Source organism: Loxodonta africana, chromosome 13 (assembly GCF_030014295.1).
Source record: "Loxodonta africana isolate mLoxAfr1 chromosome 13, mLoxAfr1.hap2, whole genome shotgun sequence".
In the NCBI taxonomy this organism is placed as follows: domain Eukaryota; kingdom Metazoa; phylum Chordata; class Mammalia; order Proboscidea; family Elephantidae; genus Loxodonta; species Loxodonta africana.
In genome coordinates this window covers 38,375,808-38,395,265 of record NC_087354.1, presented here as the reverse complement: position 1 = coordinate 38,395,265, position 19,458 = coordinate 38,375,808, and the positions used below count along the sequence as shown (strand labels likewise).

Here is a 19,458-nt window from a genome sequence, read left to right as displayed (position 1 = left end):
AAAAAGAGCAGCAGTGCCAATATTAATCTCTGATATAAGAGACTTTAAATCAAACTCCATTATAAGGGGAAGGGAAAGACACTATATAATGATTAAGGGATCAATTCACCAACAGAATATAACCATAATAAATATCTACGTACCCAATGACAGAGCTCCAAAATACATAAAACAAACCCCAACAGAAATGAAGAGGAATAGTTCTACAATAATAGTAGGAGACTTTAAAACACCACTTTTGACAATGGACAGAACTAACCCAAAACCACTAGAAAGTCAAAAAAGATAAAGAAGATCTAAATAGCGTAAACAACCAACTTGACCTCATAGACATACCCAGAGCACTCCAACCAACAGTAGCACAATACACATTCTTCTCTAGAGCACATGGATCACCCTGTAGAATAGACCATATCCTAAACCACAAAGCAAACCGCAATAAATTCAAAAATACTGAAATAATACAAAGCATCTTCTTAGATCACAAATGGTGTAAAATTAGAAATCAGTTAACAGAACAAGGAAAAAATGAAATAGCTGGAATCTGAACACCATGCTTAAAAACCACTGGGCAATAAATTAAAAACAAAATTAAAAAATTCCTAGAATCAAATAAGAATGAAAATACACCAAAAGCAGCACTCAGAGACCAATTTATAGCAATAAACACACACATCAAAAAGAAGCATGGGCCAAAATCAATACCTCAACTCAACAACTTGAACAGAAAAAGAGCAGCAAAAGAAGCCCACGGCTGCCAGAATAAAGGAAATAATAAAGATTAGAGCAGAAAAACAATTAAAACAACAAGACTAGAAGCTCATTCTTTGAAAGCATCAATAAAATCGACAAACTGGCCAAGTTGACAAAAGAAAAAAGGAGAAGGTGCAAATAACCCAAATAAGAAATGAGATGAGCAACATCACAACAGAATCAACTGAAATAAAAAGGATTGTAACAGAATACTATGAAAAATTATACTCCAAATTTGAAAACCTAGAGGAAATGGACAAATTCCCAGAAACACACTACCACCCTTAACCAACACAAACTGAGGGAGAAAATCTGAACAGACCCATAACAAAAGACGAAATTGAAGAGGTCATTAAATGCCCTGGCCCAGACAATTTCACTGGAGGATTCTACCAAATATTCAAAGAACTACCATAGTCATACTCGGAAGCTAGCATAACCCTGATACCAAAGCCAGGCAAAGATACTACTAAAAGAAATTACAGACCAATATTAGCCACAAACAGTGACATAAAAATTCTCAACAAAATTCAAACCAATATAGTCCAAAAGCATGTTAAAAAAAAAAAAAGACTAAGTGGGGTTCATACCAAGAATGCAAGGATGGTTCAACATTAGAAAATCGATCAACATAATCTACCGCATAAATAAAACAAAGGAAAAGAATCACATGATCATCTCAATCAAAGCAGAAAAGGCATTTAATAAAGTCCAACACCCATTCCCGATAAAAACTCTCAGCAAAATAGGAATAAAAGGGAAATAACATAATTAAGGGCATATGCACAAAGCCAACAGGTACTATAATTCTCAGTGGAGACTGAAACCTCCAAGAACCAGACAAGGATACCTTTTACCACCACTCTTACTCGATATTGTACTGCATGTCCTAGCCAGAGCAATAAGACAAGAAAGGGGAATTAAAGATCATACAAATTGGTAATGAAGAAGTAAAATTATCCCCATTCACAGATGATATGATCCTATACATAGAAAATCAGAGAAAATTCACAAGAAAGCTACTGAAACTAATAAGAGGATTTAGCAAAGTGGCAGGGTACAAGATCATCATACAAAAGCCAGTTGGATTCTTCTACACTAACAAAGAGTACCCTGAAAAGGAAATCAGGAAAAAAAATACCATTTACAATACCTCCTCAAATGATAAAATATTAGGAATAAACATTTAACTAGAATGCAAAACCTAAAAAAGGGGGGAAAAAAAACCCAAACCTGCTGTCAATGAGTCAATTCCAATTCATAGTAACTACTGCACGAAACCAAGAGATCTCCATAAATGGAAAAACATACCATGCTCATGGATAAGAAGACTTAACATTGTGAAAATGTCAACACTGCCCAAAAGAATCTATAGATACAATGCAATCCCAACTCAAATTTCAACAACATTCTTTAATGACATGGAAAAACTAATCACCAACTTCATATTGAAAGAGTCCCCAGGTAAGTCAAACATTACTGAAAAAGAACAAAGTAGGAGGCTTCATACTACCCGATCTCAGAACCTACTAATAAGCCACAGTAGTCAAAACTGCCTGGTACCAGTACAACGTCAGACACACAGAACAATGGAACAGAATTAGGACCCCAGAAATAAACCCATCCACCTATGAACACCTGATCTTTGACAAAGGGATGAAGTCCATTAAATGGGGAAGAGACTGTTTCTTTAACAAAAGGTGCTAGCACAACTGGATATCCATTTGAAGAAAAATGAAACAGGATTCATACCTTGCCCCATACACAAAAACTAACTCAAAATGGATCGACGACCTCAATGTAAAACCTAAAACTATTAAGTTCATAAAAGAAAATATAGGGACAATACTAGGGACCCTAATACGTAAACAGAATATCAAGGGTGACCCTAATACCTCGTAGCATGTTTTTCTCCTTTTCAAAATGGGCTATAGAAACCTCGACATAACTAACGCCATGATGATACTCTGTAACCTGTAAGTTTTTTTGCTTGGCATTTTGTACACTCTTACTTTCAATGTCCTTTTTTATTGAACCAGCTGCACCGGTCTCTTTCCAAAGGGGGGCAGGGCCTTCTCAGCTCTTACGGTCTTGGTATTCCTCCTTTTCTTTGTTCTCTTGGGAGATGGCCTTCAGCCTGCAAGGCGGCAGCTAGGAAGCCTACCTGGCGCTTTTGGTCTATAACTTTCTTCTTGCTCCTTATCTCAGTTAGACTAAACCTGGCAGGCCAGTTCCCCCAGCCGAGTCCAGATGTCCAGCATTTCTTGTAGTTGTTTTGTGATGTATACTCATCCGACCATCTGTGGGCTACGTGTCTGAAGACACTACGTAACCCTCACAAAAGTGATACATAAGCTCTGATGCAGAAATTGCCTTCCCTGCATTGCTGCTGATCTTCCCGTTGGTGTCACCTCCTAGTAAACTTTCTCTCTCTCTTTCTGACTTGGAGTACGTTTCATTGGCTCAACTCCTCGAGGGCACGGACCCCAGTTGGGTAACACAAGCATAACTAAAAATGCACCAACTCCCGAAGATAAACTAGATGACTGGGACCTCCTGAAAATTAAATACTTATGCTTATCAAAAGACTTTTCCAAGAGAGTAAAAAGAGAACATAAAGACTCGGAAAAAATCTTTGGCAATGACATACCTAATAAAGGTTTAACCTCTAAAATATACAGAAAACTTCAATAACTCAACAATAAAGACAAGCAACGCAATCACAAAATGGGCAAAGAACGTGAACAGACACTTCACCAAACAAGACATTCAGGTGGCCAACAAATAAATGAAAAGATGCTTGTGCAATCATTAGGCATCAAAACCACACAGAGACATCATCGCACCCCTGCAGGAATGACACTGATCAAAAATTCAGAAAACAATAAATGATGGTAAGGTTGTAGGGAGATGGGAACTTTCACATACTGCTGGTAGGAATGTAAAATGGTACAACCACTACAAAAAAACAATATGGCGCTTCCTTAAAAAGCTAGAAATAGAAATAACATATGATCCAGCAATCCCACTCCTAGAATATATCCTACAGAAATAAGCCATCACACAAATAGACATATGCACATCCATGTCCATTGCAGCATCATTCACAACAGTGAAAAGACAGAAACTGCCTAAATGTCCATCAAAAGATGAATGGATAAACAAACTGTGGTACATACACACGATGGAATACTATACAACAACAAATAACAATGATGAGTCTACAAAACACCTCACAAAATGGATGAATCTGGAGGACAGTATGCTTAGTGAAATTAAGTCAATCACGAAAGGAGAAATACTGTGTGAGACTAGTATTTTAAAAACTCAAGATAAGGTTTGCACACAGAAAGAAATAATCTTTGATGGTTATGAAGGAGGGGAGGAGAAATCACTAACTAGATAGTATACAAGTGTTAACTCTGGTGAAGGAAAAGACAACACGCAGTATAGGGGAAGTCAGTACAGCCTGACCAACAGAAAGGAAGACACTTAGAAGAATTCCTGGGGTCTGGGGTGAGACAACCACAGTAAATACCATAGCATATACAACCCTACACAACAGTAAAAACAAATAATAACCTATAAGCAGACATACACGTAGATACATATGCTGAACAGGGGAAGGAGGGCATATAGGAGCATATCAATACCAAAAAAAAAAAAAAACCCATTGCCATCGAGTTGATTCAAATCACAACAACACTATAGGACAGAGTAGAACTGCCCCACAAGGTTTCCAAGGAGTGGCCACCAACCTTTTGGTTAGCAGCCAAGCTCTTAACCACTGCGTCACCAGGGCTCCACAGGAGTATACTCACATGCATATATAGGTTAGGCTGTGGATATTTTTATGTATAACATATTTGTATGTACAACATATTATTCATATATGTAATAAAGCACAAAGGGGGCACAGTCACAGAAGCTTCCTGGACACATCCCAACACCCTGACGGACCAACTTACTGGTGCTAAGGGCTGAGGCCCTGTGTTTCGGAGGACATCTAGGTGAACTGGCATAACACAGTTCTTAAGGAAAGTGTTTTTTCATTCAACTTCAGTGAGCAGCACCTTTGGTCTTAAAAGCTTGTGAGCAGCCATCTGAGATACATCTACCGGTCCGATTCCCTCCAGGGCAAAGGAGAATGAAGAAAACCAAAGACACAAGGAAAATATTAGTCCGAAGCGCTCATGGACCACATGAACCATAGCCTCCAACAGCCTGAACCCAGAAGAAATAGATGGTGCCCGGCTACACCAACAACTGCTCTGACAGGGATCACAATAGATGGTCCTTGACAGAATGAGACAAAAATGCAGAACAAAATTCAAATTCACAAAAAAGACCAGACTTCCTGGTCTGACAGAAATGGGAGGAACTCTTGAGACACCATTCTAACTCAGAACTGAAGCCACTCTCAAAGTTCACCTTTCAGCCAAAGATTAGACAGGCCTATATAACAAATGGAGCCCTGGTGACACAACGGTTAAGAGCTCGGCTGCTAACCAAAAGGCTGGCAGTTCGAATTCAGCACCTGCTCCTTGGAAACCCTGTGGGAGTTAGACTCTCCACTATGAGCTGGAATTGACTCCATGGCACTGGGTTTGGTTTTTTTTTTTTTTAACATGTATGTAGCAAACAATAACACACATGAGGAATGTGCTTCTTAGATCAATCAAGTATACGAGACCAAATGGGCAACAACTGGCCAAAAGCAAAGATGAGAAGGCAGGAAGGGACAGGAAAACTGGACGAACGGAAATGGGGAACCCAGGGTAGAAAGGGGGAGAGTGTTGAAACACTGTGGGGATTGCAACCATGTCACGATATAATTTGTGTATAAATTTTTTAATAAGAAACTAATTTGCTTGGTAAACTTTCACCTAAAGCACAATTAAAAAAAAAAAAAATTAAAAAGTTGGGCAGTAGTAAATGGGCTGTCACAGAAATTCCACTTCAAAAAATTTATCCTAAAGAAGTTGAACAATTATATAAAGTATATACATACACAAGTACTTTTATCACAGAACTCTTAACAGAAAATAAAAACAAATGCCCTACCAATGGTACATAAATTAAAAAATTACATTTATACAATAGGAAAAAAAAAAAGGTGCTGTCAGGTCAATTCCAACTCACACTGACCCTACAGAACAGAGAGCTGCCCCATAGGGTTTCCAAGGGGTGGCCGATGGATTCGAACTGCCGATCTTTCGGTTAGCAGCCAAGTTCTTAACCACTGCACCACCAAGGCTCCACAATATGACATAGCTATTATAAATGATGACAGTTGTATGTTTATTGATGTGGATATATGTCTGTAATACGCTGTGAAGTTCTGAGGTTTTTAATTTTCGCTGTTGTTAAAAATACACGCAGACACACATATATCAATTCAACTATCTCTATATGTACAATTCAGTGACACTGATTACATTCTTCGAATTGTGCAACCATTCTCAGCCTCCTTTTCTGAGTTGTTCCCCTCATATTAACATAAACTCACTGCCTTCCCCAAGGTTCCTACCTAATCTTTCAAGTTGCTGTTATCAATTTGATCCCATACAGATTAAGATTTTAAAAGAGCACAATGCTCAAGGCAGACATTCTTTACTATTTAAGCTGAACTATTGTTTCCTTTTAAGAGGACTTCAGTGGGATATGTTTGGTTTAAGGTTTAAAGATTACCTCAGGGCAAAAGTTTCAGGGATTCATCCGGCCTCCACACTCTAGAAAGTCTCAAGGTCATGAGAATTTGAAATTCTGTTTTGCATTTTTGCCCTTTTGATCAGGACTTGTGTATAGAATCTTTGATCAAAATATTCAGTAATGGTAGCCAGGCACCATCTAGTTCTTCTAGTCTCATAGCAAAGGGTGCAGTTGTTCACGAGGCAATTAGCCACATAGTCCATTTCCTCCTCCTATTCCTGACTCTCCTTCTTCCTCTGTTGATCCAGGCAAACAGAGACCAATTCACTGGATGGACGCTTGCAAGCTTTAAGACCCCAGGTACTACGAATGAACTAGGAGGTAGAACAGGAGCTCTAAACATGTCACTGGGCCAATTACCATATTTTTACACAAATAACGCGTGCCTTCTGCATTTGTTTGCTTGCCTTGCCACCCCCCGCCCCCACAAAAGGTATTTTCATAAGCGCACTATGCTAATCTTTTTTACAGCAACAAGCGGAAAAGAACTGGCATGGCAGCACTTGCGAGAGTGGCTCGAAGGGTGAGGGTACAGCTAGCAAACAAATACAGAAGGCGCACGTTATCTGCATAAAAATCTGGTAACTGGGACATTACCATGTGAAGCCACGACCCTAAGCTTCCAATCCCATGGGGTATGTGGTTGTACACAAGCAGCCTCAGCAGCTACTATTTCTGGTTATTGCTGTAAATATATCTATCACAAAACTTTTGCCAAGTCAGCTTTTTACAGGTGTAAAACTTATTGATAGTGATTACACTAATCAGCTGTGCAACCCTACCACTAATCAGTGCAATTTTTCCATTACTGTAAACCATAAGCAATAATCCCTCTTCCCTCTCCCTCCCACCTGGTAACCACTAATAAACTTTGGTCTCTAGACATTCGTTTGTTCTTCTCATTTTGTATAAGTAAGTCCATACAATATCTGCCATTTTGTGACTAACGTGCCTCATTCAGCATAATGTCTTCAGGCTCCATCCACACTGTAGCATGTATCATGACTTAATTTCTCCTAGTGGCTGAGTAGTATCCCATTTTGTTTATCCATTCATCCGCTGATGGGCACTTAGGTTGTTTCCACCTTTTGGCTATTGTGAATAATGCTGCAGTGAACACTGGTGTGCAAGTATCTGCTTGTGCTGTGAAGTTCTTTAATGGTAGGTTATAAGTCAATAGAAAATCACATTCTTATATATACAGACACACGTATTTTCCATGTACAAGTAGTCCCGAACTTAAAATGTATTCGAGTTACAATAAACCGCACTTACGACCATCTCGTTTTTTTTTTTTGTATGTCTTATTGTTAGTAATATGTACTACATCCAAAAAATAAAAAAAACCAAACCTGTTGCCATCAAGCTGATTCTGAGTCATAGTGATCTTACAGGACAGAGTAGAACTGCCGCATAGGGTTTTCAAGGAGCAGCTGGTGGCCCTTTTGGTTAGCAGCCGAGCTCTCACCCACTGCACCACAAGGGTTCCATGTACTACATACAATGTTAAAATATATCTCTCAGTTTATACATAATGTTTCCAACTCCCCCAAAAATAAAGATCAGATTTTAAAGATACTGATAATAAAATGCAATAATTATGAAAACTAAAAAAAAAAAAAAAATGAGGTATTCAATTTACGTCAGAACTGATTTACGATAGATTTGTTGGAATGGAACCCTATCGTAAATTGGGGACTATCTGTATAATGCTACATATTGAAAGTCTGACAGGTTATGCATTAAGATATTAACACAGTGGTTAACTCTTGGTGCTCAAAGGTGCTTATTTTTTTATTTTTTGCTTATCTGTATCTTCTAATTTTTCTTTTTTAACAATAAATGACTATTACTAGTTTAAAAAAGAAGAAAACTGTGGAATCGACCCCAATCCCACGTAATACATTTGGACTCAATAACATAAAAATAAAATTTGGAAGTTTCTTATAAGGCGCCTTCCTTCCATAGAAGTATCAAGACAAAAAAAAAAAGAAATTTTAAGCATGTCTGTAGCAGGCCTCAAGCCAATCTGAATTAAAATAACAGGCTTTTCCAAAGGACTAAAGGACCACCTGAACCACAGGCTCCACCAGCCTGATCCTGGAAGTACTAGATGGTGCCTGGCTACCACTGATGACCGCCCTGAGAGGAACATGTGAGAGAGTCCCAGACAGAGCAGGGGAAAAAAGTAGAACAGAACTCAAGTTCACAGGAAAAGACCAGACTTAATGGTCTAACAGAGACTGGAGGAACCCCTGACACTATGGAAGGCCCCTGGACTCACTGCTAACCCAGAACTGAAACCACTCGCAAAGCCTAGTCTTCAGACAAAGATTGAACAGAACTATACAACAACAAATAATACATGTGAGAAATGTGCTTCTTAGTTCAATCAGGTATATGAGACCAAATGGGCACTTTCTGTCCAAAAGCAGAATGAGAAGGCAGAAAGTGACAGGAACTGGCTGAATGCACATGGAGAGCCCGGGTTGGAAGGGGGGAATGTGTTGTCACCTTATGAGGGTTGCAACTAATGTCACAAAACAATATGCATATAAACTTTTGTATGAGAAATTATCTTGAGGTGTAAACTTTCAACTAAGCAGAATAAATAAAACAACAAGCTTTTTGGTAGAAACTGACTCTAAAGTGTACATGAAAATGCTGATTCTAAAAATACTGATTCTAAAATATACATAAAAATGCAAAGGACCTAGAACAGCCAAAAGAATGCTGAAAAAGAATAAAGTTGGAACACTCACACTACTTCACTCCAAGACCCATTATATAGCTACAGTAATCAAGATGATGTGGTATTATCATAAAGATAGACAAATAGATCAATGGAACAGAATAAAACTCAGAAACTCCCACATACATATATGGTCAATTATTTTGACAAAGGTGCCAAGACTATTTAATGGGGGAAAAAAGGTCTTCATGGGAATAACTAGATAAACACATGGGGGAAAAGAAATCAACTCTGAACCCTTACTTTACACCATACACAAAAATTAATTCAAGTTGGATCATAGAACTAAATGTAAAAGTTAAAACTATACAGTTTCTAGAAGACAATATAAGAGAATATCTTTGTGACCTTATGGTAGGCAAAGATTTCTTAGAAAGCACATAAAATACATCAACCACAAAACGACAATACCGATGAACTGAATTTAACCAAATAAAAATTTCCTCTTCGTTAAAAAAAAGAAAAGACAAGTCACATGCAGCATCATCTACCCTAAGACCAGAAGAACTAGATGGTGCCAAGCTACCACTACTGTCTGTTCTGTTCACAGTCACAATAGACGGATCCTGATAGAATGGGAGAAAAATGTGGAACAGAATTCAAATTCTTAAAGTCCAGACTTACAGGACCAGTTGAGACTGAGGAATTTCCCAAGAATATTTCCCCAAGATAGCCTTTAAACTCTGAACCAAAACTATCCCAAGGTTACCTTTTAGCTAAGTAAGAAAGAGTGGCTTATAAAATAAAGAATATCACCCATGAGTATTGTACTTCTTTAAAAAATCATTTACCTGAGACCAAAGAGTCAATAATCACTCTAAAACAAAGATGAGAAGGTAAGGGGACAGGGAAACCAGATTACTGGAAACAGAACAACCAGAAGAGAATTAGTGAGAATGCTCACACATTGTGAAAAATGTGTCCAATGTCCCTGAAAGTTTGTGTAGCAATTGTTAAATGGGAACCTAACCTGCTGTGTAAACTCTCACCAAAAACACAATTAAAAAAATTTAAACATACAGTTGATATATAACCGAGCAATTACACTCCTAAATATACACCCAAGACAAATGAAAACATGTTCACACAAAGACATGTACACAAATGTTTACAGCAACATTATTCATGATACTAAAAAGTAACATAAACTGCCCAAATGCCCATCAACCAGTAAATGAATAAATAAAATACAGTATATCCCCATAATGGAATATTACTCAGTAACAAAAATAAATTAAATACTGATATATGCTACAAGGAAAAAAGAAAAAAAAAAGTGAAGGGAAGGACAACACACAATACAGGGGAAGTCACTACAACTGGACTAAACCAAAAGCTGAGAAGTTTCCAGAACACAACTAAACACCTCGAGGGACAGAGCAGCAGGGGCAGGGGTCTGGGGACCATGATTTCGGGGGACATCTAGGTCAACTGGCATAACAAAGTTTATTAAGAAAACGTACTGCATCCCACTTTGGTGCGTGGCATCTGGGGTCTTAAAAGCTTTCGAGCAGCCATCTAAGATATATCAACTGGTCCCAATCCATCTGGAGCAAAGGAGAATAAAGAACACCAAAAACACATGGAAAATATCAGCTCAAGAGACAAAAGGGCCACATAAACTAGAGACTCCATCAGCCTGAGACCAGAAGAACTAGATGGTGGCCAGCTGCCACCAATGACAGCCCTGACAGAAAACACAACAGAGAGTCCCTGACAGGGCAGAAGAAAGGTAGAGAGCAGAACTCAAATTCACATAAGGAAGACCAGACTTAATGGTCTAGCTGAGACAAGAGGAACCCCAGAAGACATGATCCCCGGCCTCTCTGTTAACCCAGAACTAAAACCATTCCCGAATCCAACTCTTCAGACAAAGATTAGACTGGACTATATAAAACATAAAATAACGCTCATGAAGAGCATGCTTCTTAGTTCAAGTAAACACACAAGACTAAATGGGCAGCTCCTGTTCAGAGGTGGGATGAGAAGGCAGAAAGGGAAAGGAGCTGGTTGAATGGACATGGAAAACCTGGGGTGGGAAGGGGGAGTGTGCTGTCACATTATAGGGATTGCAATTAAGGTTACATATCAATATATGTATGAATTTTTTTAATGAGAAATTAACTTGAGCTGTAAACTTTCACCTAAAACACAATAAAAAAAAAAAAAAAAAGACAAGTCACAGGCTAGGAGAAAATATTTTCAACACCTACACCTAACAACTTGTACTCAAACATATAAAAAACTCTAATACTGCATTAATAAAAAGACAAAACAATCCATTTAAAAAACTACTGGAAGTCTTAGACACTTCATAAAAGTAGATACACAAGCAGTCAATAAGCACATGAAATGGTTATTAGAGAAATTCATTAGTCATTAAAGAAACGCAAATTAAAATCACTATAAGATGCCTCTTCATACCTACTAGGATGGCTAAAGTTAAAAAGACTCGACGCTAAGTTACACTCACAAATTGCTGATGTAAAATAGTACAACTTTGGAAAACTGTTTGACAGCTTCTTATGAAGTTAGTTACACTCACAAATTGCTGATGAGTGTAAAATAGTACAACTTTGGAAAACTGTTTGACAGTTTCTTATGAAATTAAATACATACCAATCCTAAGACCCAGAAATTCCGCTTCTTGGTAATTATCCAAGAAAAATGAAAATATACATCCAAAAAAAGACTTACAGAAAAATGTCCCACCAGCTTCATTCACAACAGCCCAAAACTGAAAACAATCAAAATATTCTTTAAAAGGAGAATGGATAAGCAAATATTGATTTTTTTATATACTGCTACTCAAGAAGCTGAAAAAACAGAATGAACGACTGACACAAACAACATGGATGAATCTCAAAACAAAACATTTTTGTTGAAAGTTTATATTGAGTGAAAGAAGCCAAGACACAAAAAGAACGCACATCGTATGGTTCCATTTACATGGCATTTAACAACAGACAAACATAGATATCAGAACAGGGGTTTTCTATGGCAGGGACGGGCAGACAGGATAAGGATGGGAAAGACATGTATTATATTTGGTTTATATACGTAGCCTTCAGATTTCAAATATTAACCACTGTAACCTAAGAACATTAATATAAGTCAAATATAATACCATGGTAAATATGACTAATTTCACTGTGTCCTGGATGGCCAAAAATGTGAATATACTTTTAAGCTAGAAATAATTCATCAATCTGTACAACCCCACATTAATGCCAGACATGAAATTATCAAGTTGGTATTACTCTCACCTACAATCCCTGGAGTAACAATCCCAAGGACTTGGCACTGCTTTGGAAATAGCTTCTCAAGGGCAAATGCTGTTTCCATACTAGTTCTTTTCCTTGCTGTAATAATACAGTAACAAAATTACTAAATGTTATTCACATAAGGTCAAAGTTGACAATGTAAAAAGGAAAGCAAATATTGTACAATCTTTAAATCATCTGACACCACAAAGCTTTACAAGAAAATCTAAAGACTCTGTTTAAACTTTTCCCCCCTTTTTGGCTTCTAATTTATATTTTAAATTCTAAAATTGACTGTTAGCACCACTAGTTTGCCTTTGTTCATATACTGCTTTTGCCCCATTGATGTCAAATGTAGCAGCAGCAACCACATTTTAGACTTCCTCTTGTACCTTTCTGTTCAGCTAATACTACAACATAACTACTTGGCTACATAAACAGTCACCACATACCTTGGGACATTTAGTCTGGTTTTTCCCTCAGCAAATCAAGGAGAATGCATGATATCGATATCTATAGATAATTTTGGTAAATGTGGCACCATAGTTCAAACACAATAAAAGGCTCAAATAGCCAAAGACATAATTGTTGTTTTAATAATAAAAAGTACCTGGAGGATTTAAAAAAAAACCCTTATGAAGGATGTTTCAGTTGTACTACAGTTCAAAAAATTAACCTTTAGCACAAAAAGGGTTCCTCAAGATTCAAATATAGATTCATTCATGCATACCATAGGGGGTAGGCCTAAAGCCTCAGAAAGTCGGTAATTCTCAGGACTAGTACAGTATTTGCAGCCCTGGTGGCACAGTGTTAAACGTTCCACTGCTAACTAAAAGGCTAGCAGTCTAAATCCACCAGCTTTTTCTGGAAACCGTATGGGGCAGTTCTACTCTGTCCTATAGGGCTCCTATGAGTTGGAATTGACTCGATGGCAATGTGTTTGGTTTTGGTACCATATTTAACTCTATATAGGAAGTACACAGGAGTCCTGGTGGCGCACTGGTTAAGAACTCAGCTGCTAACCAAAAAGCCAGCACTTTGAATCCACCAGCCACTCCTTGGAAATCCTACGGGGCAGTTCTAATCTGTCCTATAGGGTCGCTATGAGTCAGAATCAACTTGACGGGAACGGGTTTGGTTTTTTTCCTTTTAGAAGGCACATAACCCAAAAACCAAACCAAACCCAGTGCTGTCAAGTCGATTCGGACTCATAGCCACCCTACAGGACAGAGCAGAACTACCCCATAGAGTTTCCAAGGAGCGCCTGGCGGATTCGAACTGCCGACCCTTTGGTTAGCAGCCATAGCACTTAACCACTACGCCACCAAGGTTTCCAGAAGGTATATAAGGAAACAAAAATTTTTTCTTCTGATATTTACCTCTCTTGTGGCCACGACACTCTTCCAGACTAATAAAGGTTTCTGAATCAGCCATGTAGAGAACTGTCTGTGGTAAGATATGAACATTCTGCAAAGAAAAAAAAATTAGAATTGGATCAAATGAATCTGTTGAGTGCTCTCGTGGTCCCTAAAGCATCTCCCTGGCACAAACTGCAGTTGCCCTACCTACCTTCAGGTCAACGTTAGCACTCTAAACCCATCCACTTCTGATTCACTTTTCATTCATTCTCTTTCATTTTCTGCTAATTCAATTACTGAGTGCCTATTATTCACCTTGAAGACTAAGGTGTGCCTGACCCAAGCCATGGTTTTCAATTGCCTCACCAGCAAAAGCTGCACAATGAATAACAAAGACCGAAGAAGTGCGATGTCAGCAAAGAATACTGAATATACTATGGACCACCAAAAGAACAAACAAATCTGTCTTGGAAGAAGTACAACCAGAATGCTCCTTAGAAGCATGGACGGCAAGACTATGCCTCACATACTCTGGACATGTTATCCGGAGGGATCAGTCTCTGGAGAAGGACATCATGCTTGGTAAAGTAGGTTAACGAAAAAGAGGGAGACCCTCAACAGAATGGACTTACACAGTGGCTACAACAATGGGTTTAAGCACAATGACAATTTTGAGGATGGCATAGAACTGGGCAGTGTTTTGTTCTGTTGTACCCAGGGTCGCTATGAGTCGGAAATGACTCAACGGCACCTAACAACAACAACAAATTATTCCTTCAAAGGACTCCTGATGGTGCAATGGCTAACTGCTTGGCTGCTTACCAAAAGGTTAGCCGTTCAAACCCACCAGCGACTCCAAAGAAGAGACCTGGTGATCTGCTCCCTTAAAAATTACAGCCTAGGAAACCCTACAGGGCAGTTCTACTCTGTCATATTGAGTTGATAAGAGTCAGAACTGACTCAATGGCACACAAGTAGGACACATTCTAGTCCCCCCAAAATTCATTTTCATAGTGATAACAATTTAGGCTCCTAAACAAAAAAAAAAAACACCAAGTACCAGCAAAAGATGTCACCTGCTTTATTTGAACAGGCATCATGATAACAGAAATATCTCACCAACAGAGGAAAGGTAAACGGGCTGTCACTCGTCATCTCATTGCCTATAAAACCGAATATTTCAGGCCTGCATTTCTGGCCTTCCCCACTAGTTTCCTGCAAGGCCATCAGCTCACTTCTATCTAGTCACACCCATTTCTGCATATGTCTTCCTGCTATTTTCTTTCTGCATTTAAAGATTGTTTTCCTCAAGAGTCATCTTATGTGCTGCTTCCTTTAGCAAACCTTTCCTAGACTGCCTCAGTACTCCGAACTCTCATCATGGTTCACCCCTTACATCGCAGTCATTCTTATTTGTGCCCTGTATCCCCTTAGGAGCTGGACTTGGTCAGACTTCCATTAACTTCACATTATAGGCAAGTGGCATAGCAGCTGATTGGAAGCAAAGGGTAATGATATTTTTACTTCTAAGCCGGTCATTGTCAAAGATTTTTACTATAAGAATGTAATTAAGTACTTAACATACAGTGAAACCTCAATGTTGGTTAAACAAACAAAAAAAGTTGATCCATTATAATTTGGGGGAATGTTAAAATGTTTCAGAGTAGACTTATAGACAATTCTCAGAAAAGTTAGGAGGTAGATTAAGGCCTATAGATATGGTTTCCTTGGCCCCACACAGCATTTTCAAAAAATGTAAACTGACTGCCAGCATTTAAAATGCCACAGAATTTTTACATAAAATAGGATTTCTAGATTCTTTCGAAAAACTAGACATTCTGACAATGCTTGGACTGCATACCTCTTGACTGGGGCTGAACGGAGGCAGGTACTCTCAAGTTTGCCACAGCCCTACCACTCCCTATTAGGCTACCCTGCTTGATCTTCCAAGTCATTTGAGTCTGTGATGCCTGATGTAGCGAGTTATGGAGAAAGAATTCAAGAGATTTAGGTCTTAGTACTGATTCTACCTACCACAATCTAGCAGAATAACCTTCAGGAAGCTTTTAGACCTTAGGTTTCCCGTTCTTAAATGAAGGTTGGAAGTCTTATCCTGAGGTTTTATGATTCTCTTTTTTGGCACCCACAAAAAAACAACTGCTGAGTTTCTCTTCCTAATTCTCACTAGAAGCAGTGACAATGATAAGTAATCTTCAAAATGAAAATGTTCTCAAAATATAACAATGTAAGACAACTAGGACCTCATTCCATTATTCCAGGACATTACAAATGGCAAGATGTTTTATAAAACTTTTAATGGATTTGAAAATATTTCTAATAAAAAAGTTAAAGCAAGTATGTGCTCAAAAGAATTGAAAGCAGGAACAGACAGACTTGTACACCAACGTTCATTTGAGCACTAGTCAAACAGCCAAAAGAGGCAAAAGCTAAGTACTTGGGTTTATTTTACCATGCCCCCAGCTCCCAAGCCAGCTTCAGTGGCTGTCGATTTCCCTGGGCCTGAGACAGGTCCTGCTGTGTGCTCTGAGCCATTCTCCTCGCCTTGGAGAAGGAATGAATTCACAATTGGGGGAAAAGATAATCTGCCAGCTCCACTAACTTGGGGAGCTCAGGACAGAAGCAGCTCCTGTCCAGCCACAAATGGTCCGCAGACTTTGAATACCGTTACTCCCTGCACGGACCTGTGTGGGCCCATCTCAGGAGAATAAGCCCTTGTTGGCAGACTGCAACTGTTTCAGCTGTGTGGTAGAGAGGTGGTGTTTGATGTTTGGCACCACTTTGCCTATTCAACAGGGTCCTCACCTACCCACATCAAGGGCCTAAGGGCTGGTGGCTCCACTCACGTCACTTAGCCAGCCCCCAGAGAGGTCTAAGAATAAGTGATACCTCCCAGTCCTTACAACCAAAAACACTGGGTGTCCACAGTCCGGCTGCAGAACACCACCTGTGCACTCTAGGGAACAGGGATGCGTCTTCCTCACAGGCACTTGAGGGATGCTTGTCAGCCCCCTGCCTTGTTCAGAACGTGACCCCCTGCTACAACGACATACCTGTGCCTACACCAATCACCCCTGCCCCTCTAAGACTGTAGGACAGAGCCCGTACCACACGCTTGATAACAACTACCTGGATACCTGAGCTAAATCAGTACAAGAAAAGCGAATGGACTCCTAGGCTCACATACCTGGTAACAGCTCTAGCCATCTGATGACAGGACATTAGAGCATGAAAGGCGAAAATAATCAAGTTAGCTCACTCAAGCAGCTTATTTGGGCACATGAAAACGAAACAGGCAAGAAACTGGAATACAGAAAGCAAATATAAAATAAATTAACTTACAGATGGCTCAGAGACAACCAAAAAAAAAAAACCCAAACCCAATGCCATCATGTTGATTCCAACTCACAGCGACCCTACAGACAACAGTCAATATCAAATCACACGAAGAAGCAGACCATGATCACTTCAACAAGCTCTCAAAACAAAGAATCAAGGAATCTTCCAGATGAAGGTATATTCCTGGAATTGCCAGATATAGAATACAAAAGATTAATATACAGAACTCTTCAAGACATCAGAAATGAGATCAGGCAAAACGCAGAACAAGCCAAGGAACATACAGATAAAACAGTTCAAGAAATTAAAAAGGTTATTCAAGAACATAATGAAATATTTAACAGCCTGCAAAAATCCTTAGAGGGACAGCAATCAGAAATTCAGAAGACTAACAATAAAATTACAGAATTAGACAATTCAGAAGAAAGTCAGGAGAGCAGAATTGAGGAAATGGAAGGCAGAGTTGCTGAGATTGAAAATAAAACACTTGGCGCCAATATATTCAAAGAAAAATCAGACAAAAGAATTAAAAAAAATGAAGAAACCCGAAGAATCATGTGGGACTCTATCAAGAGAAATAACCTACGAGTGTTTGCAGTAACAGAACAGGGAGGGATAACAGAAGATACAGAGAATTGTTAAAGATTTGTTGGCAGAAAACTTCCCTGATATTGTGAAAGATGAGACACTATCTATCCAAGATGCTCGTCGAACTCCACAAAAGGTAGACCTCAAAAGAAAGTCACCAAGACATACTACAATCAAACTTGCCAGAACCAAATGCAAAGACGGAATTTTAAGAGTGGCTAGGGATAAACGAAAAGTCACCTACAAAGTATAGTCAATAAGAACAAACTCGGACTACTTGGCAGAAACCATGCAGGCAAGGAGGCAATGGGATGACTTATATAAAACACTGAAGGAAAAAAACTGCCAGCCACGAATCATATATCCAGCAAAACTGTCTCTCAAATATGACGGTGAAATTAGGACATTTCCAGATAAACAGAAGTTTAGGGAATTTGTAAAAACCTAACCAAAACTACAAGAAACACAATAGTCGAAAGATGTGAACAACTTAAATGTCCATTAACAGATGAATGGATAAACGAAATGTGATATATACATACAATGGAATCTTATTCAGCCTTTTTATAAAGAAAAATCAAATTCTAATACATGCCACAACATTGATAAACCTTGAAAACATGCTGAGTGAAATAAGTCAGTCACAAAAGGACAAATACTGTGTGATTCCACTTACATGAAATAGCAAATATACAGAGACAAAAACTTATTAGTGGTTAGTTATCGAGGTGAGAGGGAGCGGGAAAGAGGGAATCACTGCTTAGGGGGAACTGAGTTCCTGTTAAAAGTGGCAGAATAATATGGAAACTGATAGAGGAGGTGGTTGCACAATATGAGGAATTTAATTGTTACTGAATAACACATGCAAAAATTGAGCTGGCATCTTTTTAACTGTACTTTAAATAAAGGTTTACAGAGCAAATTTGTTTCCCATTCAATAGTTTATACACAAATTGTTCCATGACATTGATCGCATTCTCCACTACACGTTAGCACTCTCGCCATTACCACCCTGAGTCCCCCACTTCCATTTGTCTGGTTTTCCTGCCCATTCCTGCCTTTTCATCTTCGCTTTTGTGCAGATGTTGCCCTTTTGGTTTCATATAGTGATTGTCCTAAGAAGCACTTTTCTTGTGGGTGTTACTATTTATTTTACAGGCCTATCATTTGGCTGAAAGGTGATCTCCGAGGTTGGCTTCAGTTCCAAGTTAAAAAGGTGCTTATATAAGCCATAGTCTTAGGGATCCCACCAGTCTCTCTCAGACCAGTAAATCTGGTCTTCTTTACCAATATGAATTTTGTTCTACTTCCTCCCCGCCCCCCTCGCTCTAAACGACACCTTCTATTGTGATCCTGGTTAGAGTGGTCAGTATTGGTAGCCAGGCGCTATCTAGTTCTTCTGGTCTCAGGCTAGCAGAGACTGTGTTTCCTGTGGTCCATTAGTCCTTTGGAATAATTGTTTCCTCATGTCTTAGGTTTTCTTCACTTTACCTTGTTCCAGACGGAAAAAGACCAATAATTGTATCTTAGATGGCTGATCGCAAGCTTTTAAAACCCCAAAAGCTACTTACCAAAGTAGGCTGTATGAGCTATGTTATGCCAGTTGACTGACCTAGATATCCCAAGACAGTGACTCTGTCCCACAAGGTTTGGTTATGTCCAATATGTCTCCAAC

General features: G+C 38.9%; 1 protein-coding gene across 1 annotated transcript in view; it reads right to left on the bottom strand.

Moving 5' to 3' along the window:
• The window catches only part of FBXO22 (F-box protein 22), a 50,105-nt gene that overhangs the window by 23,242 nt on the left and 7,405 nt on the right, over positions 1 to 19,458 (bottom strand). The window contains exons 3-4 of the mRNA XM_003413837.4: positions 13,860 to 13,947; positions 12,484 to 12,579 (exon numbers count right to left, since the gene is read on the bottom strand). Coding sequence (XP_003413885.1) covers positions 12,484 to 12,579; positions 13,860 to 13,947 — 184 coding nt within the window. The remainder of the gene's footprint in view (positions 1 to 12,483; positions 12,580 to 13,859; positions 13,948 to 19,458) is intronic.